The 16,867-nt window shown below is 42.3% G+C and overlaps 1 protein-coding gene across 2 annotated transcripts in view; it reads right to left on the bottom strand.

Moving 5' to 3' along the window:
* LOC308393038 (cyclin-dependent kinase 17-like) overlaps window positions 1-16,867 on the bottom strand; it is a 36,566-nt gene that overhangs the window by 17,177 nt on the left and 2,522 nt on the right. For both annotated transcript variants that reach the window (XM_080876469.1, XM_080876470.1), the window contains exon 2: window positions 5,492-5,640. In XM_080876469.1, the coding sequence (XP_080732595.1) occupies window positions 5,492-5,609 (118 nt within the window). In that variant the 5' untranslated portion in view covers window positions 5,610-5,640. The remainder of the gene's footprint in view (window positions 1-5,491; window positions 5,641-16,867) is intronic.

Here is a 16,867-nt window from a genome sequence, read left to right as displayed (position 1 = left end):
CGTGCGTGTTTCCTGCCTTCTGTAGCATTTTAATAGACTGACTGATATTACGGCTTGCTGAGTGGTGCAGACCATTCCAGGTATTTGTGCTTATTGTGACTTCTGTTACTTTATTAGTGCGTTCTTAGCACTTATTTTGTGTCTCTGTGCTGCAGCAGTACAATTCAAGCATACAGCTTGTTAACCAGCCTTGCTACCAATAGTTGATAAATTAGTAGTCCACCCTTTGATTCATCAAAGTAACTTCTAAATCAGAAAGAAATTCTACATGACCGCAGCCAAAACCTTTTATATTAAGGCCTCAAAATGTGCCTCTTTGATACTTTCCTTATAATTACCAAACCACTTGGTGTCACCTTCCATCTTTTATATACACACTGTATTGTTAGGCTTTGTATCAAGGTGACCAATAAAAATGAAACTGCTGGGTTGATATACATTAGGTTCTACACTGTAAATTAACAAATTTCTCACTAAAAAAACAAAACAACCCCCCCCCCCCAAAAAACAAAACAAAACAAAAAACAGTGAATTAAATTGAACCTTAATCTGTTTTGATATTTGAGTATCACATCTAGGCAGCACGGTGGCACGGTGGTTAGCACTGTTGCCGCACAGCAAGAAGGTCCTGAGTTCAATTCCAACATCAGGCCGGGGTCTTTCTGTGTGGAGTTTGCATGTTCTCCCCGTGTTTGCGTGGGTTCTCTCCGGGTACTCCGGCTTCCTCCCACCGTCCAAAGACATGCAGCTTGTGGGGATAGGTTAATTGGATAATCCAAATTGTCACTAGGTGTGAATGTGCGAATGAATGTGAGTGCGAATGGTTGTCTGTCCCTGTGTGTTGGCCCTGCGACAGACTGGCGACCTGTCCAGGGTGTACCCCGCCTCTCGCCCTATGACAGCTGGGATAGGCTCCAGCACCCCCCCGCGACCCTGAAAAGGATAAGCGGAAGCGAATGGATGGATGGATGGAGTATCACATCTTCCCAATGAACTTCGGGTTACCTAATTGTACACATAGCCAGGAGAACAGCAATGTTTTCTTAATCAGTGTAACCCCTGTACTGTAAATAATCAAAAGTGTATGAAAGTCTGTAAACAAATGCCTGACAGTCTAAGGCAGGGGTGGGGAATTCGGGGGCCGGTGTCCTGCAGGTTTTAGATGTGTCCTTGATCCAACACAGCTGATTTAAATGGCTAAATAACCTCCTCAATATGTCCTGAAGTTCTCCAGAGGCCTGGTAATGAACTGATCATTTTATTCAGGTGTGTTGACCCAGGGTGAGATCTAAAACCTGCAGGACACTGGCCCTTGAGGCCTGGATTCCCTAACCCTGGTCTAAGGTGTGTGAGTTTGGCTTGTGGAAAGGATCTACCACTGACAATGAACAGCTTTTGTCCAAAAGCACGACTAGAGCTGACAGAGTTGAATGATTTAATATCTGGAAGATCTAGCACCCAGCAAAACACCAAATATGACAATGAGGAGAAAAGAACACCCAGGAGAAGATGAGCAGAAGTCAAAACTCAGACAGAGGCCCATGTATGCAAAAAGAGCAGACAGGACAAGGACAAGACATAAGTCAACAGTTACAGAGGAGATAATTACTTCCCAAGAATAATGATTATTGATTAGATAGATTGGTTTATGTCCCTGCAAAAACAAACAAACAAACAAAAAACAACTGTCAGGCAGAAAAGTGTTTGTATGTGTTTAGGACCTGTAATGCAAGGGCTTGGGTTTTACAGTCCACCGCTGTTTGTCATGACCTTGTTTGATAAAGCCATTAACATCATCAGCCTTTGAACACAGAGTGGATTACCTGGTTTATCAAGAGTAGATCAATTTTGTTTAAAAAAACAAACAAACAAAAAAAACAGAAACAAAACCCACACAAAAGCAAGTTAATAGTAGGCAAAGTTTTCGTGTATAGAGAAAATTTAGGGAACTAACCAAAGTGCTTTTAGCTAGAGTCAAACGCTCATTGCTAATTTGAGGTGGGTAATGGTCCAGTAAAGTCACACCAAACAAATGGTTGTATTACGGGTATGTACTCCTGCACGCTCTATCCGTGCTGCACTCTCTCCTACAACAAATTGTTGAGCGTTTATAGACAAGAACGCATCTGAAAACATGGTTAGACCAAAGGAGGGATTCTCCTCTCCAGCACCTGGGAAGGTCTAGGAATACTGCAGAGAATAAGGAGTTGAGGAATTTCATCCTGGCAACAGGACATTGAACCAGATCTTTACCTTCTTGAGGTGTGGGGGAGTTTCCCCAATGTTAAAGTGTTTTATTGACCCACAAAAGGGGCTTGAGGAGGACGGAGTATTGAACTCACTGTTCAACCACAGTGGCAGCTCGTTTCACATAAATCAGACCTGTTTCCAGTCAGACTGCCAGAGCATCCCTTTGTCACCAAATGTGCTCATAATTTTTATGGATTTAATATTTAGACACAATCATAGGTGGAGGGTTCTGTGGTCAGAGGATCTCATCTTGCTTTTTGATGTGGTTCTGTTAGCTTCACCAAAAGACGACTGCCATCTCGCACTGGGTCGGTTTATAACTGAGTCTGAAGCAGCTGGCATGAGCACCTCCAAGTCTGAGGACAGTTTTCAGTCATAAATGGCGGACTGAACACTTGGGGTCTTGTTCATGAGTGAGGGAAGGAGGGAATGGCAAATGGAGATCGCCGGACTGGTGCAGCATCTTCTTCAGTGTTGTTGATGCTGTACTGGTCTGTACAGCAACCGCAACACTAAAGAGAAATGTGCACGTAACAGCAAAGCTGTCGATTTACCCGTCAGTCTACGTTACTAGTCTCACCTATGGTCACAAACTCTGGGAAGTGACGGAAAGAATACGACTGCAGAAACAAGTGTTGGAATCAGCTCTCCCCAAATGATGATCGGCCTCTTCCTTAACCTGCCAATATACCCTCTGCAATGGTCACATCGCTCACTGCCACGCCGTCATCACACATATGCAGCCATTTATACCCGGCATTACAGCACAAGAACTCGCTGCAGTATTCTCCTAAAGGTGTCGCCACCAGGATAATATTGCATCATAAGCGCTGATAAGGAGAAGTCAAAACTAACAAATTTGTAATTTGTGTGTGTGGGGGGTATTTTACATTTTGACAGATTTTCCTGATTACAGCTGAGTGAGATTGCTAATGATTCTATTCAACAGTTTCTGAATTACTTTTTAACTGGTCACAACCTCCACATACTTTCTGAGTTATACATGTCTACTTTTTTAAAAGTACCCCCTCTTAAAGTCCCACTCTGGCCAGGAATAACAGCGTAGTCATTACCAGTCTGCATATCATCACCACCAGCCTCAACAATATTAGCTCACCAGTTGTCTGGTTTCCAGTTTCCAGATCCAACAGATTCTCAGTGAATTTTTCTGACGTAAATCCCCATTGCCAAAATTAAGCTTACAAGATTCAAGCTGCCTTTTCGAGACCGATTCAGACTGCTGTGGGTGTTCAGGTCTCGTTGGGCTATAAAAACAGATTTTACTACGCCAACACAGTCGCTGAAAATTCGGAAAATGGCATGTTACATATGTATTACAACCATGATTATCTTTCTTTTTTGTTGTTGTTGGGGGTTTTTGGCACATCATGACAGACTGACATCATATATGTGATTTAGCAGGCATGTATTATCCCGGCCCTTATACCACCTCTCCCTTATCGCTGGGCAGCTGCTGCTGCTGCTGGCCTCAGTTATGAGCGTTACATAATCAGATCAGGACCACAACGCTTTCCCCAATCAGAGTTCAGATCAAATCTCATCTGGCTACTCCATTCTGTCTCCTCTCTACCCTACTTGCTGTTACACAGGCTGCTAAAATCCCCCACACGCAAGCAGGCACACACAGGAGCACACACACACACACACACACACACACACACACACACACACACACACACACACACACATCATAGTTCTCTGTCCCCACTCAACAAGCACAGAACACTCTGGCCAAACTTGGTGTTAGTCGCTGCACAAAAAGCTCTTTACAAAGTCTAGTTAGTTCTCAGAAGGCGATGGGGGGAGGGGAGGGGCTTCGTGGGAGCTTAGACGATCTGATTGATTGAAAAGGGAAAAAGGGGGGAGAAAGGGTGGAGGGGTGCTGAAAAGAGAAGAAGAGGAGCAAAAAGATAAAAAGAAAAAAAAAGTGGGGGGCAGCAAATGGATCAAGATGCTTCGCTGGTTTCACCAAGTCATCCAAGTTGCCGTGGCAATGTCATGGAAACTCTAAAATGTTTCCAGACCATGAGCACCCTGGCAACAACTTGCTAGCACACCGAGACGTGCTCCCTGGCTTGCTTGCTCCGTGCAGATTTTGTAAATATCAGAAGAGATAGGCGGCTGTGCCAAGGCTTTTATTTGACGTCTAGAAGGCCACAACCTTCAGCAGGATGGAGATGAATGGTAAATAAATAAATACAGTGTCTGCCAGCAAGAACGGAGTGTCTTTACAGTAAAAAATAAACTGACAGATTGAGCACAACAATCAATACAGAGCTGGGAAGTGGAAGAAGTCATTCCTGTGAAATTCACATTTATTGTCTGAACAGTCAGTATTAAAGGAGCAGTTCCCCCTAAAATCAAATTTGCATAAGGGGTGGTTGTAATATGCAAGAATTGTGGATTTGTGGACTTTTTTGAGTAAATGGGCTCTTTTTGGCAGTTTAGGTAGTTTATATTTACAAGAAGGCAGATATGCCTACCTTTTTTTTTTTTTAAACAGCTTTTGTAATCAAAAATATGATCTGAACGCAGTGTTGTGCCAAACACATTTGGCTTTTCCAAGATGAGTTATTTAAATTCTATATAGGCTCCTCTTGTTCATGTGACTCTTATCTTATGTTTTTAATTCAGTTATTAAATTACAGGTCTTATATGATTATATGAGTAGACATCCCTACAATTCATTTCAAATCTGAGCAACTTCCACCAACCAGTACCAGCCCCTTTAAAAACTGGCATTCAGAGTCTTGAATGGACATAAAACTTATTCGACAGGTTCGTTGTAGCGAGCAAATTCAGAAAGAAAAGGAAGAAAAGGACCTCAATCATCAGTGTAACATCTTTTTGCTAACGCCAAGCTGAAGCTAAAGATTACACTTTGAGCAGTTTAAACTTTCAGATTCTGGGTCAGCAATAGATAAAAATGTGGATTTGGATTTAGATGAAAGTGCCAAACAAATTAAGTCCATTAAAATTCAGCCACTAAATCCCATTTCAGACACGGAATTCATTATATAAATGTGCTGGAAATTCTGCATGGCAATCTGGTGTTTGAAATAAATCACATCAAACAGACTTTACAGACATTTTGACATTTTGTACATAAATCTTAAGCTGGGTTCCTCCACTTGAATCGCTTTATTTATAAAGTTGTGACAAGCTGTGCTGGTAGTGGCAGTATACTTGATAGACGCGATTTAAGAGTTTTAGGCCTCACCGCTGTCCTTCAGGCCGTTCTCCTCGATCGTTATCTGCTCGGCCAGCTCTGACAGGGACTCGTCGATGGTGTGACTGCCTCGAAGAGTCTGAGAGAGACGTCGCCGGAACCTTTTCATCTTCTCCACAGAGCTCTCAGGAAGGGGAGGCCTGAAGAAGACAAACCAAACAAAAATGTATACACATTACAGGTGTTACCCACTTACTGCAAGAATAAGGAGAGCTACAGCTCGTTTCAACCACAGAGGAACAAGATCAATATCGCTGAGCTGTTTATCTAAGCTTCGTGGAAATGCAATGTAAACTGCCTGTAATTACAATTAAAACAAAACAAAAAAACGTCTGGCTGCCATCATGCTTCACAATCCCACATTCAGAAAGAAAATGTCACTAGTTCACCAGGAATCTGACTGGGCGAACAATGAAACGCACTAATCAACAGACGTTAATTATGACTCAGCTCACACTGCATTCCTCCTCCTGGGAAAGCATGACAAGTCGGTGAGAGATTCTTACGGCCGAGTTTAGAATACAGGCCCTGGCACACAGGACTGTAAAAGCAAATCCTAAACCGGGGGGATTAGCGGCTGAATGGCACAGGGCTAGCCTGGGCCGCATCGAGTCCACATCACACATTCCAGACACATTTATTGTGTGCGCGAGAGCGACTGATTGTGAGAGCCTGTACGTGTGAGCGAGAGGGAGAAATGCAGCGAGACAATTTATGGGAGGAAATGAAAAAAAGATTTCAAATCAAGAAGGCAATATTTGAGACTGATTGGCTGGAGGAGATAAACAAGCCTCTCCCTGTGACTTCAATGCAGATATCATGACTCCACTACGTCTGCAGATCAGGACATGTGTGTGTCTGTGATGCTGATGAGTAGAGCCAGACAAGAAAACACATGAGCGCAAACCCTGAGGGCTCGCCTGACTGGCAACTACTCCCTATTGACATCCTTTGTCTTGAAATACAACTAATAACCCATATTCTGTCCAGGGACGCAACTTACTCACTTACCCAGAGCCAAACAGTAGAAAGTAGTCTTTGGAGGACAAAGTGGACTAACATGGCTAAAAACCATAATTGACCTTTAAATGATGATGACTCATCAGTGAGGGACCATGATTCGGACTCGTATGAAGACTTTTGCTTTGTTTTTGTGCACAAAACAAAAGAGGATACAGTTGTTGCAAAGAAGGCATGCAGCTGAAAACTAAGTGTAATAGGAAATCCACCTACAGAGACGGGAAAAAACTGTGAAAAATGACTAACATTATAATGTGAAAGCCCAAGACGATGCCTAAGAATTGCTCATTTTGTGCAAAAAAAGAAAATAGAAAAGAAAAAAAACTGTAACAATGTGAAATGAAGAAAAGAGGAAATCCTTTCATTTGAGATGCGGGGAGGAAAGAAACTGGAAAAACTGGCAGATCAGGTTGCAAATCAATAATCAACAAGACAACAACAGGTGACAACAGCAGTGTTTGTGTGTTATCCACATAAAAAGAGCAAAAATCTGTCTGTGCACATCTTTTGCTGCTCTGTTCTTTCCTCTGATCTGCTAATAGCTGCCCCTCTGTTATCTTGGTTCTGCTACAGGTGTCTTCCTCTTATAAAAGAGTTGCTCCTTTTCAACATTGCCAAGTGCTCATTTCAGATGTTTGGGGTTTTCTCTCCAATGTCTTTACTTTCAAAAAGCAGCTCGAGATAGTTTCTGCAAACTGGAGCTAGATAAACAAAACTGAAACTGAACAGCTCAACATCTCCAAGTCGAGTGAAACAGCAGCTGGTTTTAAAAAGTGATTACACACAGAGGGTTACAGGCTCTTAAAGGGGATCCATTTATCTTTTTTTAGCGTCACATTGTTGGTCTTGTTCTGCAAGATAGTAGCTTTAGTTTACATGATTTGCAGTTCCTTAAATCAGCCTTCTTAAGCTTCCTCTAGACAGGAAAGATTTCACAGCGTCCAGGAAACCATAGATCATAGAAAGTAAATGACGCTGAGCAATTTCAAGCAACTAAAGTTTTTTCAAATTTGAGGTGAGCAACTAGAAACGGAGGTCATAAGATCTGCTAGCATCCATCAGTTTTAAAGTGATAAGCAGCTTTATTTTTATCCAACATTCCTCTAATTGGCAGAAGACATGACCAGCATATATCCACTTTCACTGACATGTTACAGTATAATTTAAGATTAAAGTATCTCCATGTTAGATCACGGTTCTATTACTATTATTAATATCAACAGTATTCTTGGTAAGTGCACCTTTATATAGGTTCACAGTGGTTGGCTCTTGTGTCAGGATGTTGTTAAAAATAACGAAAAACAAAACATAAACATTACATTTGGTACGGGGTTATACAGTCAATTGCCTGATTTGCTCCAAGGTTAAACGTAATGTCAGAGTGAAGCTCTGGAGAGTCTGACAGAGCGTTTGAAACAAACTGTCACAACAGGTGAGGAAATGCACGTCATTATTACATAACCTCTCCTACCTCAAAGTTAAAGACCAGCACAGAAGCAGCGTGACTGCAAACAACATCCTACCAGGAGCAATTTTATTTAAACTGAAAAGCTTAGCAAATAGCAAAGTTGCAAAGACACAGCTTCTCTTTAATGTCACTGAATGTAACCACAAAGCCCCGCCCAACTGTTTTAACAGTCTATTATGATCACTCGATGGTTAACACAAATTGTTGCATGTCACGGTGCATTCTGTCAGACAATTTGACGTGTAAACCCTTTGAAACCCACAGCAGGCGATGTGTCCGTTCAATGATTAGAGGCATGTGAAAAAACGCATATCATATGAAATTAAGGCTGGCACATAAATGTACCAGTCTTAAACCAAGCATTGAGAACAGTGTGAACCCTGAGCTTTTGACTCACAATGGACTACATCGCACTAATGTGTGATATTCATATTCACAACAATATTTAATTAACAACTCGATGTCAGTGTCCACAAAAAAGCTGAATATTTTAGAGCTCATCAGTGCAGACTTGGATAAAGAAAGCTGGCTGTTTTACCCAAATATGACACGCACTGTGGATGTTTTTATGAAATTATTTTGCGCAGCTTTTCTCGTACATATATGATTACTCCCAATTAAAATGCTAAGCAAGAAGCATTGTAATTAATCCAGGAATCAAGATGAGAGAAAGCACGTCAGATCTGCTGTCATAAGAGCTGCACGTCACTCAGTTCAGCCTCATAGCACATCAGCTCCAACGCGGTCAGCCAGCAGTCTGTCATCTCCGGAACAGCTCACTGCGTTACCCTGAGTTACACACACCCTTCGTGCTAGACGGGAAACAAAAAAAATTGCACTCGTAACTCTAATAAAAAGGCCTATTTATCCGTCACAGCTGAAGCATGAGATAAGAAGTGAATTACTCATCGGCGAAAGTCCAAAGAAAATTTACAGCATGTTTTAATCAATTACTTAATCAACAAACAATAATATCAACACAATCAAGATTCTTTAGCGAGTAATGAAACGATTCAGCTGTTTAATCAAGCAGAAATGTGAAATATTTTCTTGCTCAAGCTTCTTTATCACTGCAAATTAAAAAGGGGAGTTGAAAGGGCTTACACAAGTCTTACAGTGGAAGATAATAAACAAATGAAGTCAGCTCAGGCTTCAGACTGCTCTAAAGGCTTTTTTTGTAGTCTTGGTTCAATGATGTCAGGGAGAGTGGTATGGGCAGCCAATCAGAACAAGTTTGTCTTAAAGGGAGGTCCGCCTTAAAGAACAGGCGCTAAATCAGCTTGTTTCAGTTAATGGATGAACTGATGAGACAGTATAAGATGAATAAAGATGATTCTGCCATGTGAAAAGCTACTCTGGTAGAGTCCAAGAACAAAATTATGGAGCTGAAAATATGTTCGCCTTTAAATACCGTCTTTGTCTGAAAAACAAGAAAAAACAAAAAAACTACTTTGGGTTCTCTGAACTTCTCAATCACCAAGCAGAAAAAAACATAATTCACAGATTATTCAATAACAACAATAACCACAATCTTTTCAGACCTAATTCTGATATTACTCTAGACAGCCAAAATCCTTTGTTGTGATTACAATCACTGCGATAAGCTCAAATCAGGATTATGTGGCACCAAGTTGGGATAAACTGACAGGCCTCTCACTTTTGGCTTTTGTAGTTGATCTGTCCTCAGTTCCACGGTAATATCCACAATCCGCTCTTAATTTATGAATGTGCTGAATATGAGAGGGATTGGAAGAAGCACATCTCTTAAACGACAAAACCTGCTACTTAGCAGACTATGGATACAAATCACCTTCTGAGGGGTTTGAGTACAAAGTAAATGGCAGCAATAGAATAAAGACGAAGAGGGAGGAGAAGAGGGAAGACTGTCTGCTGCGCACCAGTATCCGCTGGCACATGCTCCTGCTCTGGGATCGAGAGTGGAGCTTTGGACATGATCCCTGGTCTGAGCCTGATCCCTGCTCCCCTAAGTAGGCCGGTCTGAGGTCGCAGCTCTCGATCTGCTGAGAGGTGGCCAGGGAGGAGGAGGGGGACGGGGGGAGGAGGCGGCTGCAAGGGTGGTAGGGGGGTGTGGAACAGAGGGGTGTGCGCTCTGTGCTGATTTGGGCTTTGTTGCCACGGCAACCCCCGCTGCTTTTTCCATGTTGAAAATGCAGAGCACCGCAGGAGACTGCTGCATGCTGATTTTCCGATCCCTCTCCCCACACTCCCCCACCCCATCCAAATATCCTACCATAATGTGCCTGAGATGTTACAGACTCTTGACATCTTCACATGTGTGCGAGGCTGTGTCTTTGTAGAGGGGGAGAAGAGAGAGTGGGACATTAGATGCTGCAGTGGTGCGACAATACCATTCGCCGCATATGGATTCAGTCCTTTGCGGTCGTAGCTGTGCTGATCATCATGAGCCACTTACAAAGGTAGGAGCCAGAGTTCCTGCTGTGATAACCCACCAACCCCTACATCAGCAACGCAAGGCAAGCACTTCACACGAAACCATTACACACACCATGCAGCCACCAACCCTGCCATACGATGACGGCTGTCTGGGCCACAGACACAAACAGGAAACTCCAGGTCACAAACCCTACCTGACCCCTACGGGGTTCAGTAAACCAGCTAAGGTCAATGCCTTGAGGAGCTCGGGGGCCGCCCCCGAGAAAACACCCACCTCTCTTCCCTGGCAGCCTTCCTCACAAAAGACGACAGAGAACAAGCGTGACTGCTGGCATGATTCACGGGTGAGCTCAGCCCTGGTTTTCTAAAGAGCAGCCTTTTCTCAACCTGGCCAAGACAATGAGGACATGAGTGAAGGAGTTGGCTCCATTATGTGGGTCTTACATAAAGGTTGCATTGTACACAGTAAAAAGTGGGCTTTTTCTAGTGATGCGGGATGTAGTGGGGTGGTGCGTGGTGTCGAGCTGAGGAGCACTGAGCATGGCAACCAGGCAGGCGTGCTACCCCCCCCCCCCCCCCCCCCCCCCACACACACACACACACACACAGCAGGTGAAGCTTTAAAGCTAAAATGTGTTTGAAATTGGCAAAATGTGTCATCGAATTTGCCTTTTTTACATCATACATCAGGCACACACACATCATCTCCTCCCCTCACCTTGCTTTCACACTTGTCCCACATTGTCACCTACGTGTCCAAAGAGCTGAGATGGGCTGACAGACGGACAGGTCAGGTTGGAACAAGAGACCAGGCCACAGATCTTATAAGATTCAACGCTGCTGCTGTGGTTAAAGCAGCCTGAGTGACAGGCGTGCTCCTCTTTAAGCTGCTTCTGTGAGCCAACACTGCCAGAAATCAGGCATTGGATAACTAACTTCAATCCTGCATGTCGGTGCATCACGTTTCGATACTAGCGCGGGAATTATTTCATTACTCATCTTTTCCGATACAGTCACGGCTCAAAGATGTGGGCGACGCCACTTTAACAGATGTGCAGACAGGTGTGTTTCAGGTTGCTCTTAAAGACACCTGTTCAGACTCTGTTTAAGCTTGTCCAATAAAGTGACGTCACGGTTGTTAGTCAAGCTGATAATAACTCAATGAAATTACTGTAGGTGCTATAAAAGTTTTGAAAAAGACAAAGATGACAACCAAATAAAGGCCGAAATGACACTTTATTCTTGCCATCAATCTTCTTCTTGCAAGTATGCATATTTAGCCAAGATGAGCTACTTTGGAAAAAGAAACAACCATGTAAAATTATCTTTTAGATTTTAAACGTCATTTACGTGGCATACTAAAATAAACATGAGTGTGAACCGCAGCTACCCCTCTCCGTTTGTGTTTAATTTAACAAGAAATTTTTTTGTACATGAGCAAAAATAAAACAAACAACCACAAACACCACCAGTGTAAACCGCTTTAGAATTACTATAAATATTAAATTGCCATGACTGCATTAAGCCGATGAAATTGAGCCCAACATTGTGTTCAACTGCTGTTTGTCGCTCTGCTCTCTGTTTCACCTCTGCTCAGATATTCCCTGGGTTAATGGAGTGACACGCACGGCCCCAATTCCGTTCCACCACAACCCTCCCACTCCACGATGAGTGTTACTCCATATGGAGTCACACTTGCAGCTGCTGAAGAGTCTCTTAACTAAGCGGTTAGTGTAGAAATACTTTCACCTTTGCCTCTCTCCTACAGAAACAAGAACATGTAACTGCCGTCTTCTGGGATTTATATTGCTGTGAAGGAGATCATCACTTATTGGAAAAAAGCATCTATTTCATTTAAATTTTGTTCAATTTTTAACTACACTTTCCACTTTGTTCTTTACTGAGACAGTCCTGAAACAATCACAGTACCGGGAATCCTTTAACGCCCCCATACTTGACATAAAACCGGTGCTTCACCTTCGCAGAAAGCAGTTAATGAGCCTGATGTAATGCAGATTCTGTGTTAGAGGGATTAAAACCCACCTACACTTAATGCTAGTTGGTGAAGAGCAGCTTAATGTGGCGGGCCCTCCACGCAAATACACAAACAGTGAGTAAAGTGTTTACGGGGCAGGTGTAGAGGACGGATTGGATTCGGGCCATGATGAAACAGAGGAAAGTATTAACTACCCCGCAAATGCAATATAAGTTACGCAACAACAAAAAAAACCATAATAAAAAAAAGACAAAAAACCTTTTTGTCTTTTGCTAAAGAGCCAACATCCAGATCCAGACACACGAGCGACTAAAAGGCTGAACAGAGACGCTTGGAATAAAAACCATGCACCAATCCTGCTGCTGTAAAAAAAAGAAGAAGAAGAAAACGACAAAATATTTTAAATAAAATCACAACAAAAACTGGCCTTATTACGCGTACATCATGGGAATAACTCTGAAATTAAGCATGCGATTTGAATAAAACCGGTGCTTACTAAGCAGCTTTCACAGCGGACATGATAACAGTTTGTGAATGGGATGAAAAGACAGCATGTAATGTGACAGATAAGCCTTGGGGACCCAGCTTGGTTCAAAGCAGGGCACTGAGATCATAAGATTATGATTTTATCTGGCAGGCAGCAGACTAGCATCATTTCCATTGTAATAAAAGATGACCAAATAAAAACAAAAAAGAGAATATTTTTTCCCCTAACAAGTGGAAAATCCCTGGAGGAGACACAGATCCCTTCTGAGGTTGTACGTACACAATCAAAACACGTGGCAACCCCTTGTGAATGATGTCCCGGTTAACACTGTCCACAAGTCTGCTTGGATCCCATAAATTTTGTGTGGAAAGTATAATCAACGCTTTACAATGCACCAACTATAAATGCGCCCCAGGCGGCGAACTTAAGAACGCCTACTCGGCCATCGGGTCTCCAGCTGTCTGTGTCCGCATCGGAGTATAATTTAATCTAAAGGGAGCAGCAGAAAGAAGCTTCTTCTACTTACACAAACAGTAAAACTGCACAGGTAATCGCAGTACATGTTGTACTTGAGTCAAATTATGAAACTAAAAATTTACTGAACGCTTTAGACACATCAATACCTTTTGTTCGTACGTGGTTATTACCCACTTCTGTTCATAATGGAGTGGGCTCATCTGATCTGAGGCTGACTCAAGTCACCTGTTGTCTTTTTGTTGGCAGGCATTAGCATCAGAGAGAGTGACAGTCAGCCTCCCCCTCACTGCCCATCTGTACTCATCCACCTCCTGAAAGCCTTTCATGGCTATTAAAAGAGAGCTGGCTACTATCTAATTAAGCCCAGACAGCAGGATGGGGTTATCACAATATTAGTTTTTATATATAATCAGTCTTATCTGGGAAGATAAAAAAGCTCAACGTGATTTGATTACGTTTTTACACTTGGTGTTTGAGAGTGAGACAAAGTGACAACATTAGAAAGCTGCTCAGGTACGAAAGAAAAGGAAACGATCACAGCTAGAAGGTGAGAGCGTCCATATGCTAAACCTGGTTTTACCAGACCCCTAACCCACATGCTGATATGACCTTTGAAAGCTTAGCAAAAATGTAATTTTTCTGTCCCTGGCATTAAATGGTGCAGTGAAGCTATGATATATCCCATGGTACCGATTCTCAGGGGTGATCACGGTGCAAAACTGTGTTTTTTGCCTTTAGCTTGTGACATTTGGAGTTGATCTGGATGCAGCAGAGTTCAATTGTGTTTTTCAGTCCTGAAACCCTGATGTACTTCCAAAACCTCAAACACAAAAAATATTTACAGTATGGAGGTAAAATTTTGTGAGACTCACTGACTTTTCATGGAAGGACCCATATCAAAATGCAAACACAAACTCTCAGCTAGAAGTCTTTCTAGTAATTTCATGCAGCCCACATACCAGAAATTGTTGTGTATTAGAGCAGCCGAGCAAAACTTGGCAGTAGTTTGAGGCAGTATACCTTTTTCAACTAATTATTTTCTGCTAGTGTTGAAGCTGTATTGTAGTTTCATAATTTGCAAACCATTACGAAGCACTGATAAATTCTCATTAACCTCCTAAGACCCGAACTCTTCCACTGCATGCATTTTTAATTTCTCTTTGATATTTGGACATATTGGGGCCCGATGAATGTAAAAACAAAGAATTACCAGATTCTTTTTTTTTGCCTTATTTTTGTTTTTAAGAAAAATGAGAGCCACATATGAGCATATTCATTTAAAATTTTGATAGAACAGTATCAGCATAATGTCCTCGTAAGTGGATATCAGGCCCTTGTAGAGCAAAATTCTGTATTTTGGTCTAAATAACCCAAAATGTGATGTCCACATAAGTGGACGCCTGGTCCTAGGAGGTTAAAGGGAAACAAATTTGCCTCAAATGAATCAGAGGATAACCAATCTAGTAGCATGTCATCCGTAGTGCCAGACATTATGTAAACTTTTGGTAACACTTTAAAATACGGCCCACATCTAAGGCTACGTTCACACTGCAGGCGAAAGTGCATCAAATCCGATTTTTTTGACCCTATGCGACCCATATCCGATCATGGTATGACAGTGTGAACGGCACAAATCCGATATTTTCAAATCCGATCTGGGTCACTTTCGTATGTGGTACTGAATCCGATACATATCCGATGTCTCAGAAAGCGACTGCTGTGTGAACGGTCAAGTCGCATTAAATCCGTCTTTTACGTCACTGACACAAGACAGACGCCAATTATCAGCGCCAGAGAAGCGCCTGATAAGACATCGTGAACGCTTCCTGGCCATCCGGTGAAACTGCTGGGAAGACAACGTTGGAGAAACGTTAACATTTTATTTGTACTGCATAACCTGCAGGTTCTGACAGAAATCTGCAACTATCCTTTGAAGCACCGCTCCTCTAAAACAGCAATAAGGATCATTATTAGGTTATCTACATTATTATGTAAATAACAAAATAACTTAAAGCAAAAATCGGGAAACATGAAGTCCGAAGTCTTTATATTAAGGCCATCAGTCAAACAATATAGTTTGTTCTGGGTCTAAACAGAGCGCGTTGTGTATGACGTCTTCGTTTGCGCATGCGGGCCGCTTTGAGCGTTCACACTAGAGCGCGTTTGCTGTCGCATTTTATTTGTAGTGTGAACGAGCAGACAAAAAAATCGGATTTGATCAAAAAATCGGAATTGAGCATTAAGACCTGCAGTGTGAACGTAGCCTAAGGGTGTAATACCCATGTAATTACATGGAATTTCAATGTATTTTGTTTCAACTTACAATAAGTATATTTACATAAAATACTTAAAGTCAGGCACACTGCAATAAGGTGATAACAAGACAGGCTTTTGCAGGAAACAAAGAAATAACTATATTATAAGTAATTTTAAGTAGTTTTGCAGGATAACAAAACAATATTTCTCCGTCTCCCATCGGAACCTTCAGCCTCTGAATTAAGTCATCTTGCACATCAGCCTAAAAAACTGTCTGTAGGGGGAAAAAATATTAATTTTACCTACTGTTAATTTTACCTACTGTCTGTTTTTCTTTGCTTATTCTTTGTTGTCATTATTGAAAACTGCTTTAATCTATAATGAATAGTGATAATGTAATTACAAGGGAGAAGAACATTTATTTATTTATTAGGTGTTGAGCGGCAGTCTGCCCCTGATTAGAAGGAACAACCAAGCTGAGATTGGATTGGCCCGAGAGGCAGGGGGTAGATTTGGCTAATAACCCCCCCCCCCCCCCCCCCCAAGGAAAAAAACCAACAGCAGCATTTTCACTTGGATTTCTGTTAAAGAGCCGTCACAACTTTCCGTGAACACAAGCATCTCAAATATGCAACGCTTCTGCAGCAGTACTTTGAATGAACATGTGTGCTTCCAAATAAAGAGAAAACAAGTGTTTAAACAGCTCCTGGAAGTTCTGCCAAGAATGATAGGGAGAAAAAAAAAAGGGGGGGGGGGCAATATTTGTCCCTCACCTGTTTCAGACATGAATGCTACAGATGATGACCCAGATATGTGCTGTAAGGTATTACTGATATAGCTCACACAGGTTCTCAGCCAACTGGCTCCAAGCTGGACAAGGAGGAGGAGGGGAGAGGGGTCTTTAGCATTGACAGGCACTTCCAGATTCAGACACAGACAGAGAATGAGGGTGTGGAAGTGGTCAAACTCGAAAGGATCAGCATTTGTCTTCTGGGGCTGCATGCCTGCGCCGCAGCTCTTATGTTAACGCATCGGAGAAAAGAAGTAAAGTTTGTATTCGTGGCTATCTATAGACAGGAGCGGTGCCCTCAGCTGCTACCCAGAGAGCAGTGACACATTAACCTTCAGCCAGCTGCCTTGACCTGCTGCTTCAACCTGAGCTCACACACACACACAGAGAAGATCGGTAAGAACGACTTCTTCCATCAGTCAAAACACTGAATAGATACGAAAATAATTTCTCTCAAA

This window comes from Rhamphochromis sp. 'chilingali' (assembly GCF_963969265.1).
Source record: "Rhamphochromis sp. 'chilingali' genome assembly, chromosome: 2".
Taxonomy (NCBI): domain Eukaryota; kingdom Metazoa; phylum Chordata; class Actinopteri; order Cichliformes; family Cichlidae; genus Rhamphochromis; species Rhamphochromis sp. 'chilingali'.
Note: the sequence above shows the minus strand (reverse complement) of the source record. Positions and strands in the feature narration are given on the sequence as shown.